The sequence below is a fragment of the Cydia splendana genome, chromosome 15, assembly GCF_910591565.1.
Source record: "Cydia splendana chromosome 15, ilCydSple1.2, whole genome shotgun sequence".
Classification (NCBI taxonomy): domain Eukaryota; kingdom Metazoa; phylum Arthropoda; class Insecta; order Lepidoptera; family Tortricidae; genus Cydia; species Cydia splendana.
In genome coordinates, this window is record NC_085974.1 from 12,047,409 (window position 1) to 12,068,621 (window position 21,213).

At 41.1% G+C, this 21,213-nt stretch overlaps 1 protein-coding gene across 1 annotated transcript; it reads right to left on the bottom strand.

The window, feature by feature from the left end:
* Positions 1 to 906: 906 nt before the first annotated feature.
* On the bottom strand, positions 907 to 19,305 carry LOC134797652 (protein brunelleschi). The gene is made up of 17 exons (XM_063769993.1): positions 18,901 to 19,305; positions 18,512 to 18,602; positions 17,944 to 18,162; positions 17,090 to 17,388; positions 16,365 to 16,541; positions 15,298 to 15,933; positions 14,788 to 14,952; positions 13,757 to 13,917; positions 12,474 to 12,711; positions 11,519 to 12,012; positions 10,947 to 11,257; positions 10,383 to 10,464; positions 7,251 to 7,375; positions 6,582 to 6,751; positions 5,806 to 6,003; positions 1,716 to 1,923; positions 907 to 1,254 (listed from the first exon to the last, which is right to left on the bottom strand). Exons 1-17 carry the CDS (start codon positions 19,088 to 19,090, stop codon positions 1,032 to 1,034), a joined length of 3,987 nt encoding a protein of 1,328 aa, XP_063626063.1. The 5' UTR covers positions 19,091 to 19,305; the 3' UTR covers positions 907 to 1,031.
* Positions 19,306 to 21,213: the final 1,908 nt, after the last annotated feature.

Below are 21,213 nucleotides of genomic sequence, written 5' to 3' on the forward strand. Positions count from 1 at the left end.
AAATTCGATTAAGTGTGACAATGTAAATTTTTTATGAAAATATAATGATATTACCTCACTTTGTTATATTCAAATCAGTCCAAAGTTAGCTTAGATTAGACCATAGAAGGTAGGATCGTATATAAGTGGTATACGCGTGCCTCCGTGAGGGACAAAACATACGCAAATGCGACACTGTGATTGGTCGAATTCATTTGTTGCCCACCATTATCCATACTAAAAAAAAGGTGGGGAACAAATGAAATGTGAGACTGTGACAAGGACAAACAATAATGGCTCTTTCGCTGCTACTCCTACTGAAAGATACATAAGACTATCCCGTTCTGTCAGTTACCCCCACCACTCATGCCAGATCCAGGTATATCCTAGATTCATGGATTAGACGGACTCAACGTTTACAAGATGCATTTATAAAGTCGGCGTATGTACCCCAACACTCCAAAACACCCAGAATGAAGGAGCCACGTCCTACGGGAAACCCACAGGGTTTTCGTACGTAGGTAACGTAGGTACCTACTTCATTTGTAAACACCTGCACCTGTAAAGATTGGTTTTCCTAGGATAGCGGTGCCGTCATATAGCGGCCGTCTCCATACAAAATAATACGGCTAAATAAGGATGAGTAGTATTTTGTATGGAGATGGCCGCTATAATACGGCACCGCTATCCTAGGAAACCAGAGCTTAAGCATTTCAAGTACAATTTGTACTATAAAGTTTCTTTGAGAATAAAACTGGGGAGGCACTTAGGAGGTGGATGTCATCTGTAAAATTGGTTTAAAAATAAAAATGCAGTGTAAATAATGAATGAAAATATATTTTACAGTCTAATCGTTAGCGCAGGCTACTTCCCTTAAGTTTAAGAGCATGTAGAAATTGTCGAGTAAAAATACCTTTAGAATAGAAATATATTTTCTAGCGCCCTAATTACGAAGTAACCTGAACTTACATTACAAAAATGAGCCTCAGATAGACATAAACGTGCCAATAAATATTTTAGATTCATAACAAAATAAATAATTGAGCTTAAAACTAATCAGTTACACTGATAGCGACGGGCGGTATGAATCGCCAGGTATGGCTGACCTCCGCGCAGGTTTGGATTAGGGACTGATGGTCTTCCATAGAGGGGTCATCTAATATTGGTTCTGTCGTGGAGCATTGGATGTCGATTTTGTATTCGCCGGGCGTCAGGAACACGACTGTGCATTCGTGATAAGCTTTAGCAGATTCTGGCAGTGTAGTGAGAACCACTCTGAAAAAAAAAAGAAAAATGATAGAGGTAATATCTGTGCCCTGTTTATCAAAAGCTTGTAACTTGTAATACAAGTGGAAGTCCCTTTTTGACAGCTTTTGTCAGAAAGGGACTTCCACTTGTATTACAAGTTACAAGCTTTTGATAAACAGGGCACTGGTACAAGTTCTACAATACTCGTAATATGTATTACCATAATTGCGTTGCGAACGAGAGTCAAACAGAGTCGTAAAGTCTTTTAGACCCACTTGCACCATTCCACTAACCCGGGGTCAACTGGTTAAACCTGGAGTTACCATGGTTACCAGTACAATTTGACACTGAGTTAACGGTTTAACTGCTTACCCCCGGGTTAGTGGGATGGTGCAAGTGGGACTTTAGAAGGCAAGAGTTTTAAGAGCCGCTTGAAATACGAGGGTTACAGTTTTAAACAATCTCTTCCTAGTTTTAAATTAACTCACTTGTTATTCCCCGCAGTAGCGACCCTGTTATCGAGCTTATAGCTCAGCACGCCATTGTTATAGTCCTGGTACAGCTGGACGGACAGACAGAGGCGGTGCAGCGGCCTGCTGAGGTGGTTCCATACGGCCACGCCGAGCGAGATGCACTCGCCGGCTGTGCAGCTGTACTCTTCTTGTGGCTTGATGCATTGGGAGTTCACGCTTACTTCTGTAAAGGAAGAAGAGGTGTTGAATGCATAAAAAATCGGACAACAAGAAGCTCGTTCATTGGGTCAATAGACAGATTGGACACCCTTCCGCAGGGACCAGATCTGCAGAACAATTCTGCAAATCACATAATTGCTATATCACTCATTTTGCATAATGAAATCTAGTGGGGATCATGGTCTAATAGAACATGGTCTTCCATTCCCAGAGTGACACGCGATTACGTCACGATAACATTGCCACTTTATTTCAACATAACATGTTTATTATTTATTATTTTTATTTATTATTTATTTATTGGAAAACCAACAGCACATGAAACATATTAGCACTATGTATAAAAATCGAAGGCCAATTATAGGTTTTCACAGATAGAAATTACATAGAAGATAACTTCGCTAAGTAAGTATATATAGTTTACAATTCTGCGTAGACTAAGCAAGTACATACATAAATTAAGAATAAAAACTATTGAGGACAAAAATCATTACAGACAAGATAGAAAGGTCAAGCTCACTCAAAGAATTTAAGCGTTAAAATACGTCGTATAGACTGCGTATTTATATTAAACACATCAATATCATGCTCTCTTGACAGACAGTTAAGTGTTCTACCCGCACGAATAAGGAAACTGTTACGTCTGTAATTCGAGGATGCAAAGGGAACAGAAATAGGGGGATAATACCTTTTAACTCTATTAGGAGTGTTGAACATAATACTACCTAGAAGATCAGGACAGTCAATGGTGCCATTCGTAATTTTCAAGAAATATATAATGTCAGCAATTTCACGTCGCTGTGACAAAGGTAACAAATGGTGTTTTTTGCACACGCTAATATAATTAGATGAGTTATATGGGGTACGTAATTTATAGCAGAGAAACTTTATGAATTTTCGCTGAATCCGCTCGATCCTATCTATATAAACGTTGTAACAGGGGTTCCATATCTGGGAAGCATACTCGAGTTTGCTTCTTACAAATGAACAATATAGGATCTTGAAAGTTTTTGCCTGTGTAAAATCGGAACAACTGCGCATTATGAACCCAAGAGACTTAGTAGCGCTCTTCACAATGCTATCAATGTGAGCGTCAAATAGTAATTTGGAATCGTGTATTACGCCCAGATCTCTTAGAAAAGATACTCTTAATAAATATTGATTATGTATAGCATAAACAGAAGTGATCGGTGATTTCTGACGTGAGAAAGTAACTACATGACATTTAGATGGGTTAAGATCCAACTTATTTTCTCTACAGTACATACCAAGACGATCGAGATCGGCTTGTAATAGAGCAACATCTTGGACTGATTTAATCTGAGCAATAATTTTCATATCATCTGCGAAACAAAGCAACCTAGAAAACTTAAAGCATACAGAGATATCATCAATGAAAATATTGAAAAGCAAAGGACCGAGCAAAGATCCTTGTGGGACACCACTCGGGACATTAACCCAACTAGAAACATAATTACTTATAACAACAGCTTGAGATCGGTTATTAATATATGATGAGAACCACCTCAACAGGTCACCATTTATCCCTAAGCGTTGGAGTTTCACAATAAGCAACTTATGATCAATACGATCGAAGGCTTTACTATAGTCTGTATAAATGACATCTACCTGATTACCTTTATCCATTGCCCCTGTAATAAAATCATTTAGTAGCACCAGGTTGGACACCGTAGATTTTCGCTGCATAAAACCATGCTGACTATGATTAAAAGAATGTTTAATAGCATCATAAACTTGAACATATACTAATTTTTCAAACACTTTAGCTAAAATACATAATTTATTCATAATGTTACATGGGTACATTATACCTATGGTTAATAAGTTAAAATATTTCTTTATAATTTTATAATTTTCATTTATATGTATTTTAGCTTAAATTTTACAATAACACGTCATTTTTAATTACTCGTTAGCAATATCTTCCGATTCACGAAAGAAATTTCAGACTTTCGGGTAATTCTGTTTATACTACTGGCAACACAGGATAGCGCTGTGGACATTTGACAATTCGGATCTAGATAACTTCATGCCCTGACCGTCATCCTTGTCGAACGCGTGTTAATTGTTATTTCCTTCTCGCTCAGTGTCAGCAGTCGCAGTGTTTTCCAAACTTTTCACGTCGTAAGCTTGGTAATTAATGTGTAACTGTGAATTAGTTTTTTAAACGTTTGTCTTGTATAGATAAATAAAGTTTAATTTAATACATTAGATTTGTTTTATTTTACTATGTTTCTACATAAATAACTTAAAATTAATGCCGTTAAAATAATTTTCACCGTTGGTTAAAATTCTCCCACATTTCAAAGTTTGAGAACCTGTAAACAGCATGATGACGTAGGCGCGTGTCAGTTAGGTCATACGCGAATCTCGGAATGGAGTACCAGGCGGAGTATATTATTATACCATGGTGGGGATAGAAAGTGAGTGAGCGAGTAAAGTGGCGTTTTCTTCCATCTTTGAGTGTATGCAAAATAAATCCATGGCGGCGCATAAAACAATTACGTTGGCTGATTTGGTTTTGCCGTTTTATTAGCTGTCAAAAAGCATTCAACTGTATAAAAATTAATCGAGTTCCATGCCCGTCCTTCCACAGATATTAGGTATGTACACTTACCCCAATTTAAAGGCGACATGCGAACAATATCCATCATAGCTTGCGACAGCGTGATGCCCTTGACGGAGGTGCGGCCACGAATGTCGGAGTGGACGAGGTGCCATTGCAGTTCTACGTTGTTGGTGATGTGTTCGGAGCACATGAGCTCCAGGCTGTTGGTTGACGTTCCGGTGCTTATTGACTTTGATTCCATGGCATATACACTTACCCCAATTCAAAGGCGACATGCGCACAATATCCATCATAGCTTGCGAGAGCGTGATGCCCTTGACGGAGGCGCGGCCACGAATGTCGGAGTGAACGAGGTGCCATTGCAGTTCTACGTTGTTTGTGATGTGCTCGGAGCACATGAGCTCCAGGCTGTTGGTGGACGTTCCGGTGCTTATTGACTTTGATTCCATGGCATATACACTTACCCCAATTCAAAGGCGACATGCGCACAATATCCATCATAGCTTGCGAGAGCGTGATGCCCTTGACGGAGGCGCGGCCACGAATGTCGGAGTGAACGAGGTGCCATTGCAGTTCTACGTTGTTTGTGATGTGCTCGGAGCACATGAGCTCCAGGCTGTTGGTGGACGTTCCGGTGCTTATTGACTTTGATTCCATGGCATATACACTTACCCCAATTCAAAGGCGACATGCGCACAATATCCATCATAGCTTGCGAGAGCGTGATGCCCTTGACGGAGGCGCGGCCACGAATGTCGGAGTGAACGAGGTGCCATTGCAGTTCTACGTTGTTTGTGATGTGCTCGGAGCACATGAGCTCCTGGCTGTTGGTGGACGTTCCGGTGCTTATTGACTTTGATTCCATGGCATATACACTTACCCCAATTCAAAGGCGACATGCGCACAATATCCATCATAGCTTGCGAGAGCGTGATGCCCTTGACGGAGGCGCGGCCACGAATGTCGGAGTGAACGAGGTGCCATTGCAGTTCTACGTTGTTTGTGATGTGCTCGGAGCACATGAGCTCCAGGCTGTTGGTGGACGTTCCGGTGCTTATTGACTTTGATTCCATGGCATATACACTTACCCCAATTCAAAGGCGACATGCGCACAATATCCATCATAGCTTGCGAGAGCGTGATGCCCTTGACGGAGGCGCGGCCACGAATGTCGGAGTGAACGAGGTGCCATTGCAGTTCTACGTTGTTTGTGATGTGCTCGGAGCACATGAGCTCCAGGCTGTTGGTGGACGTTCCGGTGCTTATTGACTTTGATTCCATGGCATATACACTTACCCCAATTCAAAGGCGACATGCGCACAATATCCATCATAGCTTGCGAGAGCGTGATGCCCTTGACGGAGGCGCGGCCACGAATGTCGGAGTGAACGAGGTGCCATTGCAGTTCTACGTTGTTTGTGATGTGCTCGGAGCACATGAGCTCCAGGCTGTTGGTGGACGTTCCGGTGCTTATTGACTTTGATTCCATGGCCTCTGTTATAGGAAAACGGTAAAACGGTATACAGTAACGGTAACGGTAAATTAATTTTGAAGAATATGGTAACAGTGGCCTCTCTATTGATTAAAGAAACTTAAACCGAGTATTTGTGCATAAAGCAATATTTGTGCCATTCTCAATCAAAAGGGTACTTATTGTCGGATGTCAATAAGGCGGTATTTCCATATAGCTTCAATTTGATATCAACCTTATCGACAACCGACAATGTGGTTTTGCGATGCGACCTTTTGGTTGAAAACGTCACATTTATGCTACATTCAAGAACCTGTTGTAATTTACTACTTACTGCAGTTACTACACTAGGAATTTCGCAGAAGTTTTTATTTTAGACGAAGCGTCACATACGATAGGCGTGGCGTTCAAAGGTTTAAGGAGAAGGAGAGGGGAGTACAGTCGTTATCAAATAAATCGGAGCCAAAGTGCAAAGTGCCAAAGTGCTCAAAAATCAGAATATGCACCTTAACATCTTGATAATAGAGGCTTTGTTTAGATATTTGTAAATACCATGGCCGCTCCGATATTTCTGATGGCGACTGTATGAAGAATGAGTTACCTTCGTCCTTCTTGCAGGGTTGCACGTTGAAGGGGCACCTCGGTAGAGGCACGGGCACCCGGCACGACTCGCGGCTCTCTATGAGGATGTGCTTTTGAGGCGCGTAGTGGAACTCCATCTCTTCTGACGTCAGGTTTGAAACGTCGAGCACTAGGTACAGTTGGCTGGGGCTGTGAAACATTAAGATAATCAGGGTTTTTCTATTAAACATTTATTTGGCTTGTTTTTAACCCTTTACTAGGCTAAGGGATATATATTTCCCACATGCGGCATTTCTAACATGTTCTATTTTCGATGAGTAAGACTGACATACTATTGTCATTTTTGAAATTTCAGCCTGGTAAAAGGTTAAGTTGTCACTCTTCAGCTTTCACGGCTAATACTATAATCTCTAGCCACACTTTAGGGCGTATACTTTTCAAAGATTGCATATATTCGAGAAATTGTAAACGAATGTTGCCGTGACTGGGTGGTAACACGTTACTGGTAACCCTTTACCAGGCTGACATTAAAAAAATTACAATCGAATGTCAGTCTTACTCATCGAAAATAGAACACATGTTTGAAGTGCCGTATGTGGGAAATATATATCCCTTAGCCTGGTAAAGACGGCAGTTCTTTCGCAGTTACATAGACAAAGTGAGAGAAAGTGGTGACAATGGTGCTTACATTTCCGCCGGCAGCACGTCCCAGTGAGTGATGGACACGCTCGGCAACAATTCTAGATTGATCTGTAGCGTGGATTGCCGACAGTGCATCTCTTTACCACGGCCGCCGGAGTACCTTATTATTACCTACGAAACAATACAAGAATTAGTCATAGAATTCACAGCTTTCATGTGTTTATTTTACATAGTTGATGGGACTAAGGGTGGTATTCCATCTGTCCAATCTCATTGCGTCTCGCTCTCTCAGTAAACAAAATGTGAGACAAAATACATATTGGACCAAGAAATTGGACAGGTGGAACACCACCCTAAAGAGATCATGAACTTTTTGAATGTCCGCAAAGATCACGGGCGCTAACGTGCCAATATAAACCATACTTGAAAGCATGATTTAAGTAAGCAATGACAGCCTCTGCTTACGCCATAAAGGGGTCCAGTGATTACCAGTCCGCCCGACGATATCGGCCTGTCAGTTAAACGCAAAAGGTGACAGTTCCGAACAACTGACAGGCGGATATCGTCACTGGTAATCTGTGGGCCCCTTTACAACTATAAGCGTTTTTGGCGCTTTGAGCACGAGTTTAGGTATTCTTGGCGTCCAAATGATTAAACTGTATGAAATCCTGACTTTGCATCGGGTGTCATTCTGAATCCCTAACAACGTTTGTCCTAAAGTCACTTGCCCTAACTGGTTTGTCCTAATGGGCACATGCCCTAACGATCAATTGTCATAACGATTATTTTCCATAATGTAAGGTTCTGAAAAATGGTTACGTTTTAGAACTTGCTGCCACAAAAGTGGGTTAGGTTAGGGTTAGAACTGCGACCCTCGCAAAAAAGAAAATATGTTTAATAACATTAGGATAATTAATCAGTGATTAGGGAAACCTAAATTAGGGTTTTTAGTGTTAGGACAACTGATCATTATGACAAACAATATTAGGTAATGCAAAGATAGGAGAAAAGACTTTAGGGATTCAGATATAGATCCCTTTGCATCAATGCGAACGGCTCACAATCGAGAATTGACTTTTAAATATACAATGTGTTTGTTAAGTTCAAATCAAACATCAATAAATATAAAAACTTTTTACAAAAAAAAGCAAACCGACTTCAAAAAGGATGAAATAAAATATTATCCTTTTTGAAGTCTATGCGTTACCAACTGATATGTTTGAAGTCGGTGCCAAGCCAAATTTTGAAGCATACCATGATTTTGGTGCGATTCGATAAGGATGTACCTACGTTGGATTGCCTTACACGACGACAATGAACGTACTTTCTGTAGGTACAGTCGACGTTAAAAATATGTTTACACTTTTCGCCTTATTACAAAGGAGTAAGGTGCAAAAGTGTAAATATATCTTTGACGTCGATTGTATCTAAGAACACACCTCAGAACACACGATCAAACCTTCTTGGCGCAGTCTGTACCATGTTTGTCGGCACATTAGTGGAAATCCAATGCATTTTTTTTCGTCGGTTTTTTTAAAGAGCATTTCTTACTAATGCTCGAACAGTCTATAGCACGCAAGTGTGAGATTGGGACTGAGTAATTTGCCGTCCCTTATCCAGAGGACTACACTTCAAAATATAAAACAATTTAAGAAATTTACCTTCTTGCCAAATTTCACCTAAAGCGGTTCAGTTGTTTAGCCATGAAAAGGCGACAAAGAGGCAGACAAAATTACTTACACATTTGTAATAGTTATTAGTGCAGTTCTAATGGGATTTATAGCTATAAAGCTGATTATTTTGACTGGTATTGTTACTACTTGGCTTGGCACCGACTTCAAACATATCAGTTGGTAACGCATAGACTTCAAAAAGGATAATATTTTATTTCATCCTTTTTGAAGTCGGTTTGCTTTTTTTTGTAAAAAGTTTTTATTTTTCCATTTTTAGTTTTAACGCATTGTTAAGAGCGCGACGCATGAATGAAAAACAAGATCATGTTTAACACTAAATTCGTGTACCTATTACTTTAATAAATATGTATGTAATCAGGAATTTTCTCGAGTCCGTCTGGGAAATTATAATTCCTGTCACTACTACACTAAATCCATCCTCCGCCCCGCCACTGGCCCAATCCCTCAACGCCCCGATCACTCAACCTCACAGCGCATCAACCCCTGATCCAGGAACCCCTCGACCCTGAACCAGGAATTGTCTCGAGTCCGTCTGGGAAATTATAATTCCTGTCAACTAAATCCATCCGCCCGCCCCGCCACTGACCCAATCCCTCAGCCCCCCGATCACTCAACTCAACCTCACAGCACATCAACCCCTGATCCAGGAACCCCTCGATCCTGAACCAGCAACCCTTCAACCGCCATTCCCCGACCCGTTAATCTCTGACCCCTTAACTCCTAACCCTAACCCCCGATCTGATATATTCGCTAGCATGTGTGTAACTTACTTCCTATGCATCTCGCTCGTACTAACCTTAGTGTGAGCGAGATGCATAAAAAGTTACATTTAGATGCATAAGACGTTAGCGAATATGTCAATGTCAAACTCGTGGTAAGGCTACAGTTGCAGTACATCAGATTGGTGGTTTTCGGAAGCAAATGCTCGAGTTACTTTAGAAAACCCCGAAATCACTTAACACGTGCCTTTAAAAATTGAGGAGTTCCCTCAATTCCTCTTGGATTCCATCATCAGACCAGAACCAAAAATAATACGGAAACACCTTGGAGGTAACTTCTTCCAAACAAAAAAAGAATTACTCAAATCGGATCACAGGTGCCAGAGTAATCGCTGAACATATTTACATTAAAAGAAATCATCATCATTATCATCAAAATAATCATCATCATCAGGTCTACTTCATCAAATTAGTGGTTTTCGAGAGAAAATGCTCGAGTTGCTTAAGAAAACGCCCAAAACACCATGCATGTGCCTTTAAAAATTGAGGAGTTCCCTCAATTCCTCATGGATCCCATCATCAGAACAGAACCAAATTAAAATGGGACCAACTCGGAGGTAGCTCCTTTCAAACAAAAAAAGAATTACTCAAATCGGACTACGGATGTCGGAGTAATCGGTGAACGTACATAGAAAAAAAAAAAATAGCCACAACCGAATACAGAACCTCCTCCTTCTATGAAATTGAAGTCGGTTAAAAACCAACCTGTGTTTCGATCTGTCTGCCGCGAGAAGGTGGCATCACCGATATAGGGGCTGACCAGTTGGTTGTGTGAGAATTGGTGGACCTGAAAAACAGCAACCAAATTAAGTATTTGCTGAGTGTCCATTTCAAAGTTCTTGTTATTGGCACCCAGGGATGCAATATTGTTTAATCTTTCCCCCGTCCAAAAAGTCCGCTTCGTAGAATATATTTTTTTACTATGCTCCTAGTACTGTAGAAATGACAGCTAAGGGCCACTTGCACCATCCCACTAACCATGGTTTAAGCGGTTAAACCTTTTAACCCAGTGTCAAATTGTACTGGTAACTCCAGGTTTAACTTGTTAACCCCGGGTTAGTGAATGGTGCAAGTGGCCCAAGGGTGTTATTCCATCTGTCCAATACCTTGGTCCAACGTCATTGCGTCCCACTCTCTCATTAAGCAAAATGTAAGACAAAATACACATTGGACAAATAATTTTAAGGTGGAATACCACCGTAAGCCTCGAAGCGCCCGCTAGTCAGTTTGTTTTGCACTGATAAAGCACTAGGTAGACAAAGAAAATACCTGAAGCTGCCTGAAAGATTCCTATTAGGCACCATTCCGCTGCTGAGCGACGTATGTGCATTAGAACTCTGCGTAGGCAGCGAAGTCTGAGCATTAGGAACCGGCGACCCAACCCTCGAAGGATAGTTCGACGTCAAACTATTCGGGAACATGTTTTCACCGCCAACACCTCCTAGGTCTAGGAAGTCCGCTTCCCCGTAGAGCTTCATGGTTATTGTGGCGGTCTCGTTGGGCTGGATCGGCAGTTGCGATTGGATGTCGTCGTTGGACCATTGGAACACTTTTGATTGGAGCTGGGTGTCCATGTTTGACTAGAATAAAGCACGCAGAAAGTAAACTACCTCAAAAATGTAGATAAAAAATCAAGCTCTTAGTTTTTTCATAATAAGCAAACGTAAGAAAAGTTAAAAAAAAATGTTCGTTGGCTTAACGTAACATAACATTCCCCATACCCCGAATGAACCTCATTCTGCATTTGACTAGAACCTTATTATAAGATTTATAAGTATCCCAAAGAATGTAAGTATCGTATAGTTATAGCGATATAGAATCATAAAAACTTGAATCATTACCTGAATCGCTAAATCCAAATACTCAATAGCCACGTTACTCGTATTAGTTATCTTCATAGTACAATCCGTACCTTCCCCATTATGGAGCGAAATATTCGTAATACTCCCAACATTCTCCACATTGGGCAGGTTCAAATTGCCAGATGGCGCCACTGTGGTCTCTATAGTTATCGTGGGTAGGCTTGGGATGACTTCTATAGTATACGAAGCTGGGAATTTGTTAGGGGTAGGCATATTTTTGAGTCTACAGTTTGACTTAACACCTAGTGTATGGGTAGAGTACCCCATAATTTGTAAATCGCCCACTTCTTTTGGAGTTCCATGGAGATTCACGGTGGTTGGAGAGTCGGGGGGTAGGATAATAGTTTCTGGAATGGATTCGAAGACTATTCCAGAGGTTAGAAGGCGCATGTTGGATACTTTTAATTCGAACGGCAGCGGGTTGGTTAGCTTCATTTGGACTTCGCATATGTCGTCTTCTACCCACAGGTATTCTGAAAAAGAGATAAAATGTTAGATCACTTGCTATAAAAACTTACTTATATCGACATATTCTTAAGCGAGGTTTAGATTAGCAAGAACTTGCATGCAATTTTCTTTACATTGCGATATCTGATCAAACTTTTAAATGCAGTTTACCTTAGTAGTCGGCAATGGGACGTACATTGAATGCAAGTTCTTGCTGGTCTACGCCTCGCTTTATAATACCTCAGTCGTTAATAAATTGTGTGATTCGGTGACTATTCAGGAATGCCACATTAATAGCGAATTATTTTTTAAGTACTTAGCAAAGCCATCTAACGAAAATTACATTTTTAAATAACACACTAGCTCGATTTCTGTAATGTTTTCCATCACTTCCTTCTATGTTAGAATCTCGCCAGAGTCAATGAATACGTTTTTTTTTTCTTTTATCGAAAGGCTTTGCTCCATTTAGCGGCATCGTAAAACGTACCCATTTTCCCCTCATCCTTCTTAGCCTTCCTCTCCAAACTACCAAAGTGTATGGGCGTGAATATAAACGGCCCGCTCTGCGTCTTGCACTTGATGAGGTGCGGCGCGCGCGCGGGCGGCGCGGGGCGCGGCGCGAGCGCGGAGCAGGACGGCACGTGCGTGAGGTTGGCGGGCGGGATCACCTCGCCCGTCTCTAGGACTAGCGGGACTGGACCGCCTTCGCATTGTGCTGATAGGGCCTGAAAAAACGGACGATATTTTAATGCAGTGTTTTTCAAGCCTTAGCATAACTGCGGTATGAATGTGGGTTGTACGGAACAACTTTGGCTATCGGGTCAATTTCGGCTGATGAATATTTTCTAAGGGAGGTCAATTTATGTCGTTTTTGGGTAAAGCTGAAAATTAAAAAAAAAATGTATAATTTGTTCGTTTCATACAATTTGTAATCGTCAGTGAAGTGAATTACACATAATTAGTATTAAACATCATTTACAGCTTCGCAAGTATTATGTTGCCGGTTATACTGACGATAACATCAAACGAAACCTCAAATCAACAGTCCAACATAAGATAACATTCAAAAATACATAAACAAAACAATAAATCATGCAGAAATCAGTAGACGTTTATTAGTATTACAAACGAGTATGCAAAAAAACAATCGCCAGATTCATAAAAGAAGAAGTAATCAGTCTGTAACATTCTACGAGTACAAGCAGGCGCAATACAGTAAATATAGGACACATCGAGTAATATGTCTCATTTTCAATGAACAATGAGATTAAATAATCTTACCTCCAAGTTCTGTGCATGTAAAGGAATTAAAATTAGTTATGTTTAAAATTATTTTAAACATGGTTATTTACTGTTAGGCACCAGAAAGAATATTCGTTAACCCTTTGGCCTTTACCAGGCTGAGGGATATATATTTCCCACATACGGCACTTTCAAACATGTGTCCTACTTTCGATGAGTACCACTGATTATCATTTTTGAACTGACAGCCTGGTAAAGGGTTAAGTTTCGAAAATGAGTTCTCCCCGGTAGTGGAGATGAGATGACGAATTAACGATGGAGGAAAGAAGGGTATATCTCTAAAACTATTAAGAATTTTGTTAAAATCTATTTTACAAAAAATACTGCCGACTGCATTGTCCGCTGTTTCTGCCTACCTCTCCGGGATATAGGCGTGATTATATGTATGTATGTATGTATGTGTCATGAGTGCAACTCTTGAAGCAGCTGAATTAGCAGATTAACCGTTTTAAAATCGTAACATTTTACCTGAAGTTGTATAGCGAACTCCTTATGTTGCTGCTTGGTGAGATGCGGCCACATGGTTTGTAGTAAGAAGGTCATGTGTCTCGTTGCAAGCGCTGGGTGCCCCATACGGCGTGCTGCGATCACCAACTCTTGGAGTAACTGGATTTGAAGGGCTGGCCAACCTGTACAACAAAATTATGTTGTTTGAAGCTGACTATTGTCATCGTCATCATCGCCGTGCTATACTTACAAAATTACCAAGAAGAGAGATTTTTTAAGAAATACGAATCTTAAAAATCTCTCTAAATCTGAGAGAGAAATTTTTTGATCCGGACAACCCTTCCAATGCGATTTCGTAATATTCAGTTCGATATTTAAATGAGTTAGTTGTTCAACTGGCCAATTGATGGACATAGGCCTCCCTATTTAAAAGGATGAATGCTAACGTTATCATGCTTCCTTCTTTTAACAACAATTGTATAGTAGCGGTATCAGAGATTGCGGAAAAGTTTATTTTACTTTGTAGTTTGTGCACTTACCAACTTGATGCTGTATGACGTAGTTGGGGTCCAGACTGAGCTCCTGCCCGGGGAAGCTGTGCAGCATGAGATAGTAGCACCGCTGCCAGTCCGGGTTGGGGTTGTTGCTGCTGACATGCCTTGATGCCGCCAGGCGTTGGCAGAACGCGGCTTTGTAGTTTGTGCACTTACCAACTTGATGCTGTATGACGTAGTTGGGGTCCAGACTGAGCTCCTGCCCGGGGAAGCTGTGCAGCATGAGGTAGTAGCACCGCTGCCAGTCCGGGTTGGGGTTGTTGCTGCTGACATGCCTTGATGCCGCCAGGCGTTGGCAGAACGCGGCTTTGTAGTTTGTGCACTTACCAACTTGATGCTGTATGACGTAGTTGGGGTCCAGACTGAGCTCCTGCCCGGGGAAGCTGTGCAGCATGAGGTAGTAGCACCGCTGCCAGTCCGGGTTGGGGTTGTTGCTGCTGACATGCCTTGATGCCGCCAGGCGTTGGCAGAACGCGGCTTTGTAGTTTGTGCACTTACCAACTTGATGCTGTATGACATAGTTGGGGTCCAGACTGAGCTTCTGCCCGGGGAAGCTGTGCAGCATGAGGTAGTAGCACCGCTGCCAGTCCGGGTTGGGGTTGTTGCTGCTGACATGCCTTGTTGCCGCCAGGCGTTGGCAGAACGCGGCTTTGCGAAGAAATCCTACACATACAGGTCTATTAATAAAATTGTAATATTTCAGGCTTGGTCTTGGGCTAACGCTGTATATTGGGTATAGCATCAGAACCTCACATTGAGAAGATAAGAACATTTCTATAGGTTGTTGTTTTAACTGAGTAACTTCTATTCTGAATCCCGAAATTGCAAAAATAAAATTGGTTGCCCCTTGCCTGATCAGATGTTTTGTCAATTATGATGACGCTATACGCAGCGTAACAAAAGTCCAAGGCTTTATGCGGAATCTACGTAAAAAAAGTAACTAATTTAAGTTATTTTGTGTATCAATCTATTTATCAGAAATAAAACTTTAATAATAAAATAACATACCTATTTCCATATAAAGCTCAGCAAGCGTGTCAAATCTCTGTATCTTCTCCTGCTCACTCAAAGTGAGATTGATAAATATCACATTCTGAAGGAAACCCGACACGTGAAGGCAATTCCCCTGTTCCACGGCGATCCTCGCCGCTTTAAAGCACGCCTCCGTCTCGATAATACCCGCATTCTGATACTTGCTATAATGGATAATAGCTTTCCGATATTTCTCTACAATATCATCCCCGTTTAGCAAGTATTGGTTGATTATTTGAGACTGAGGTTGCCGAGGTATCGAAGGTAAGTCTGGACCTAAGTAGGATTTTTGACTCTGGTATTCGATGTCACTGGATGAAGCTAAGGATTCTGAGTCTGCGTTGTCAGTTTCGGATTGTCGCGAAGATGATTCAATACTGTCTGATGACGAAGGCGTTAGTTCACTGGGAGGATTGACTGGGCTAGAGGTTTTTGAAGACCGGAGAGGGGAGGAAGTGGTTTTGAATTTTCTGAAAGGGTCGGTTTGGGATTGGAATAGGGTTAAGGATTTCGACTTGTTGGGGGAGCTCTCTTGTAAGCTTGCGTTTCTTTGTAGAGGGGTGGGGTTTCTTAAGTTTGGGTAGAGTAGAATGGCGGACGATGCACAGAGGCCTGGAAAAAAGAAATAAAAGTTAATAGTGAATGCCTACTAAAGTTTATACGGAATATATAAAGCAACGTGGGTGTTTAAATAAAAAACGAAGAAAGAGTAAAAAGATAAGTTTTATCTAGTGTAAATTCTTATCCCACATAATCACAAGACTAAACTCAATCGTAAATTCTGCGCTCATATAATCCATAGGTACCGACTTATTTCGGCGCTAAATATATTTTAAGTATCAGAAGTATTCTACCTAGCTTATGAACGCCACTCTTTTAATGAGAATGCTTGAAGTCCAAACTTAGTTTGATATTTTTAAGCCAAGACTTGGAATATCATCTACGATCAACTACAATAATGACTTCCTATCATTTTCAGAAATAGGTAAACTAGTTGTGGTTGTAAGCGGAATCCTTGTGGATTGCTTTATCATTATAAGTACCTTCTTTAGCAGCAGCAAGCCACAGCCAGTCATTAACCGACTTCAATATCTCCGCAGACGAGTGGTAGAGACTCAGGCTTTCATTCACGAGACCGGATTGCAGGGTCAAGTCTGCTAGGTTCTTTGTCACGCGACCCATGCATCGCTTCTTGTTGTTTCGCGATTCCATATCCAGCCCTGGAAAAAGGAATAAAGATACACTTTCATACAATTAATTTACCCCATCATTAACACTTATTTACCTAAACCGTCTTTATTGCACATTTCAAGAAATACACATTAGCAGCAACAGCCGCCGCTTATCGCTGAACATCATTATTTATCCGATTTTATTTTGCATTTTCAAGAAGTACCTAAAAATTACAAGAATAAGTAACTCAGGGGTCAGGGGTCGGCAAATTGCGGTTCTTTGGCGGTACGTTCTTCAAGTCACCCAAAAAGTTCACAATTTGTATGTACGTATGTATGTATACACTTTATTGTACATAGAAATAAAAACAAGAGAAACACAGTTACAGAGTGAATTAAATACAACAAAGGCGAACTTATCCCTGTATGGGATCTCTTCCAGTTAACCTAGTCTGTCTGTCTGTCTGTCCTAGTCTGTCTTCTAGTTTCCAGTTTGTGTTCCTAAGACCACATAAACAACATTTGAGACTCCTATAAACTGTGGTTTCTACTCCGGCTGACTTTTGGAAAGTTTCCCAAGCACTGAATTAACTCACCAACAAAGTCCTTCTTCTCAAAAGGCGCCAAAAGCAATGACACCTTTTCCAGTTTTTCCCTCGACCTTTCCAACCTCCTAGACTCAACCACCCAGAACAGGGCATTGATCAGATCAGCCACATTTTGTTCTAAGTCTGGCACAGGATCGTTCTCGCCATAAAACATAGCGTGGGTCTTGAAGTTGGAGGGGGTGGTGAAGTTTTCCTCCGGGAGGGGAATGGACGCGCTAGATGAGGCGGATTGTGGGAAGCTCTCGGCTGAGGACAGGCTGTCCGCTTGTTCACTGGGGATTGATGCCCTAAAATAACAGAAAAATGTAGTAATGTCAAGCCTTTACAAGACAGAGGGAGTATATTTGAGTAATTACTGACACCTTTATGCTGTTAAAGTAGTGTTAACAAATAATTATCTACAATATGTTTCGATTCTCTAGATATTATTTTAGCCTGACCAACCATATTCACCACTAAAAAAGTGCAAAGTGCGAACGTATTTCACACTTGACTGAATTTGGCTTTGGTTTCCGGCTAACTGCAGCCGCCGGCGCACTTCCCCATTTTATTTGATTTTACTGAGAAAATTTGGCTCCCATTTTTTCTTATTCCTTTAATGCATTTGGTCATTTGAATTTGATAAAAACTGGACCAGTGGGGTAGGCAACTGTCAAAGGTTTGCATAGATGGCGCCATCAAAGCTTGCACCTTTCTCTAGATTTGGTTTTAGGGACTGGCATCCCAAAAACAATTCTAGGGATTGACAGGGCAAGCTGTGCTAGCGCCATCTGTAAAACACTTCGACCATTCAGTCCAAGTGCATTTGTATTCTATGCAAAATTAAATAAATTTATTCTTACTTGTCACCAAAGCTTTCTCTTGACTTGTCATCCTCGTAGCTGTAAGTCTCAGGCTCCTGCTCCGGTCTCTTCATATTGCTCACTGGACCGAACATAAATGCCCGTGAATCATACAAGGTGCTGGAGTATTTGACCTTGAGTGATTCATGTACGCGGCAGACTTCGTTCAGTTCCACTTGATTATTGAACTTGCTTAGTGTAATTAGACCAAGGAGTCTCCTGAAATCAGAAATGTATACAATCAAGGACACGGGAATTTACGCAAAAACAAGGAAAGGATATTCTCTTTTTGGGGTGGGAGGAGGTGCCCCACACTGCATGGCCAGGATTGGAATCGGTGGGAGAGTATTGAGCCCTACACCCCTAGTAGGTACTCTTATTTTGGTGTTGGTTGGTCTGTATACAAAAGTTGAAGCATCAATAGTAATAGAAATATGGCTGTTACTTGGTTTCCTTTCATGGAGCAAGATTCAGAGTTCACAATCAATGAAGCAGAATGCCAAATATTTCCCAATCCCAGGCAAAACCTGGGAAAAATTAAGAGGACCTAGCATTTCAGTCACAATACCTGTGTGTCTGAAAGTCGCCCCAGTCATTGTTCTCCACTGGGTAGTCTCGGACGTAGCGCACCCAGATGTCTCTGACTTGTCCACTTGAATCTAGGAAAAACGTTTGTGGTACAATTATCTCCCAACAAGCTAGTATTGGCTAGTGTTTATTTATTTATTTTATTTATCTTTATTTGTATTTATTGTCTTATTATTACTCACATTAATTAAATAAATGATCAAGGTTTACTTTATACACTTTTTCTTTTGTTTATGAACACATTTATGAACAATAATTTCTACCACATGGGATTTGGAACCAGAATCCACAACCGCTGGTTTCAAAGGCACCAATGTGTAGGTACACATAGAACCAGTTATCAGCCTAAGTACAGCAAAAGTAGCTCACCAGTAACTTTAATATTGTTGACTCTCTGTATCCTCTCCCACAGTTTGTTGAAGTTCTTCAGCATGCCCCCAACGCCTTTGACGAGCACCAGCAGGCAGGCATGGTGCTGCGCCTGCTGCGCGTAGTCGGGGTGCGACATCACCGACTCTCCGGGCGCGTGAGACAGGATGTAGCTCACTGACGATCGCATTGATATCTCATTTGGTCACTCTTTGATATGTTTCCACGTACTTTTGAAGAAGGAGAGACTACAGGATCGGATTGGAACTAATGGAAAGTTTATGCAATTATCCACGGGAGCTGATCGTTTTAATTATAGCTCTGGAATCTGGAATTAATACATAATTGAACAGCAAAATATTTTCACGGGCGTATTTCTTGTTTACGTCAAAACATTGAAAATGAAACGTCAAATTGGGGTGGGCATATCAAAAAAGAAAATCCCTACAATCTGCCATGAACCATTCAAGAACCTTGACGGGAACCTTACCAACATGCAACAAGTAAGTTTAAAAAAGTGATACATATAGTTGATCAAGCAGATCTTGTCAGTAGAAAAAGGCGGCAAATTTGAAAAATGTAGGCGCGAAGGGATATCGTCTCATAGAAAATTTGAAATTCGCGCCTTTTTCTACTGACAAGATTTGCTTGACCATCTATACGTCCGAATACTATATAAATCAAGTTACTTTATTCGTTCACAATTACTATTTCGTTTTAATTAAATCTTTAAATATGACCCTTTCAACCATGTATCTTAGTATTAAAACTGATTCTGGCATGAGGGTGGGGATAACTGACAGAACGGGATAGTCTTATGTATCTTTTAGAGTGCCGTGTGGTGCCGGCATCAGAAAAGAATAGCACCACCCCATCTCGTCCCGTGGGTGTCGTATAAGGCGACTAAGGGAATACTGGCGACAGATATGCATATGAGGAAGGCTCGCCCGTATCCTTAGTGGGGTCCTTGCTCACAAGAGCTGTGCGTGTGTGTATTGTAAAATAGGGATTTAACTACTGAAATAAGCACGAATGTAAAATAGCACATGTGAATATATTGACGACTTCCGATTGATAGACAGTTTATTTTTCTATACGTAGACAGCCTACATTGCACTCCTCCACGATAAATTATTAATAACACATCAAACTAAAAGGACTCCCTTAATGAGTACAACAACAAAACTATAGATCTAACCTAGTAATTCCCTTAAGGCGGCATTGCCTAAAAGGACGAGCCTGGGGCGGTGACGGTGTGTTCGGTAAAGAAACATTTGGCGACGGAGGCGCGCTAGGTAAAGCATCTTGAAAAATAGGCGACCCAGGTGGTGACTTAGAGGGAGAAATGCTCGGTTGAGACGCATGCTCCGGAAACACCACCATGTCTGACGTCGATCCCGCCGACCGCGTGACTGAGTCCGTCCGGGTCTCCATTTCCATTCCGTCAGGGTTATTTGTTACATTAAGTTTACGAACTCTTTCATTATCAGGATTTGTACGGATATCAGGTTCCAAAGTTTCTGGAACGGGATATACAAGAGACTGTCTACCCGATCGCCGCTTCAATTGATCGACATGTCTATGTACCACTGACCCATCAGCCCCCTTGACGCTATAATCACCCGACCCGGTTCTATGCACTATTTGACCTGGAGCCCATTTTTCCCCCTTAAGGTATTGCCTATACCAAACCTCTTCTTGTAACCCTAGTTCCCTATGTGCTCCTCCCGCAGCTAACTTCTGCCGTTGCTGCGCCAGACGGACCACGGCCCTAGTGTCGGGCTTCAAAGTGTCGAGCTTGGTACGAAGACTCCTACCCTGAAGTAATATGGCTGGACTCTGGCCGGTAGTGGGGTGAACCGTATTTCTATAATATTAGGTCATTACCTATGAAATTGGCGTTTTGTCCGGAGAATTTCAACGAAACACGAATTTCCATACAATTAATTTTGCGGATATTTTTTTGATGGCTAATTCAAACCAAACAAAATTTTTCCAGTAATTTTTGACACCTTTAAGGTATGTTTTCAATATCTCCATTTCTTGAAAATTGGTACCATTAGAAAAATATAAGTAATTTTAATACTCGAACCGACAGCACATGAAAAGACCTATTTTCAAGGCTTAATTCTAAACACTTAACAATAAAAAATAACAATTAATTGTATGTAAAATCGTTGTTTATTGAGTGCACTGTAGTTTTATTGTAATTGTGTATGTACTTTTGTAAAAAAAAAAAAACTAGGATCAGACTTATATCTATGAACAAAAACGCCAATTTCATAGGTAAGGACCTAATATAACAAATAAGTC

Bases quoted from the DNA above. Each gene is read 5' to 3' on its own strand.
- LOC134797652 (XM_063769993.1), bottom strand. From the start codon at position 19,090: ATGCGATCGTCAGTGAGCTACATCCTGTCTCACGCGCCCGGAGAGTCG. The intron at 17,389-17,943 runs GTAAGAATAAAT...CTGTTATTTTAG, and splicing joins AGAGAAAGCTTTGGTGACAA to GGCATCAATCCCCAGTGAAC. The intron at 1,924-5,805 runs GTAAGTGTATAT...CTTCCTTTACAG, and splicing joins CATGTCGCCTTTGAATTGGG to AAGTAAGCGTGAACTCCCAA.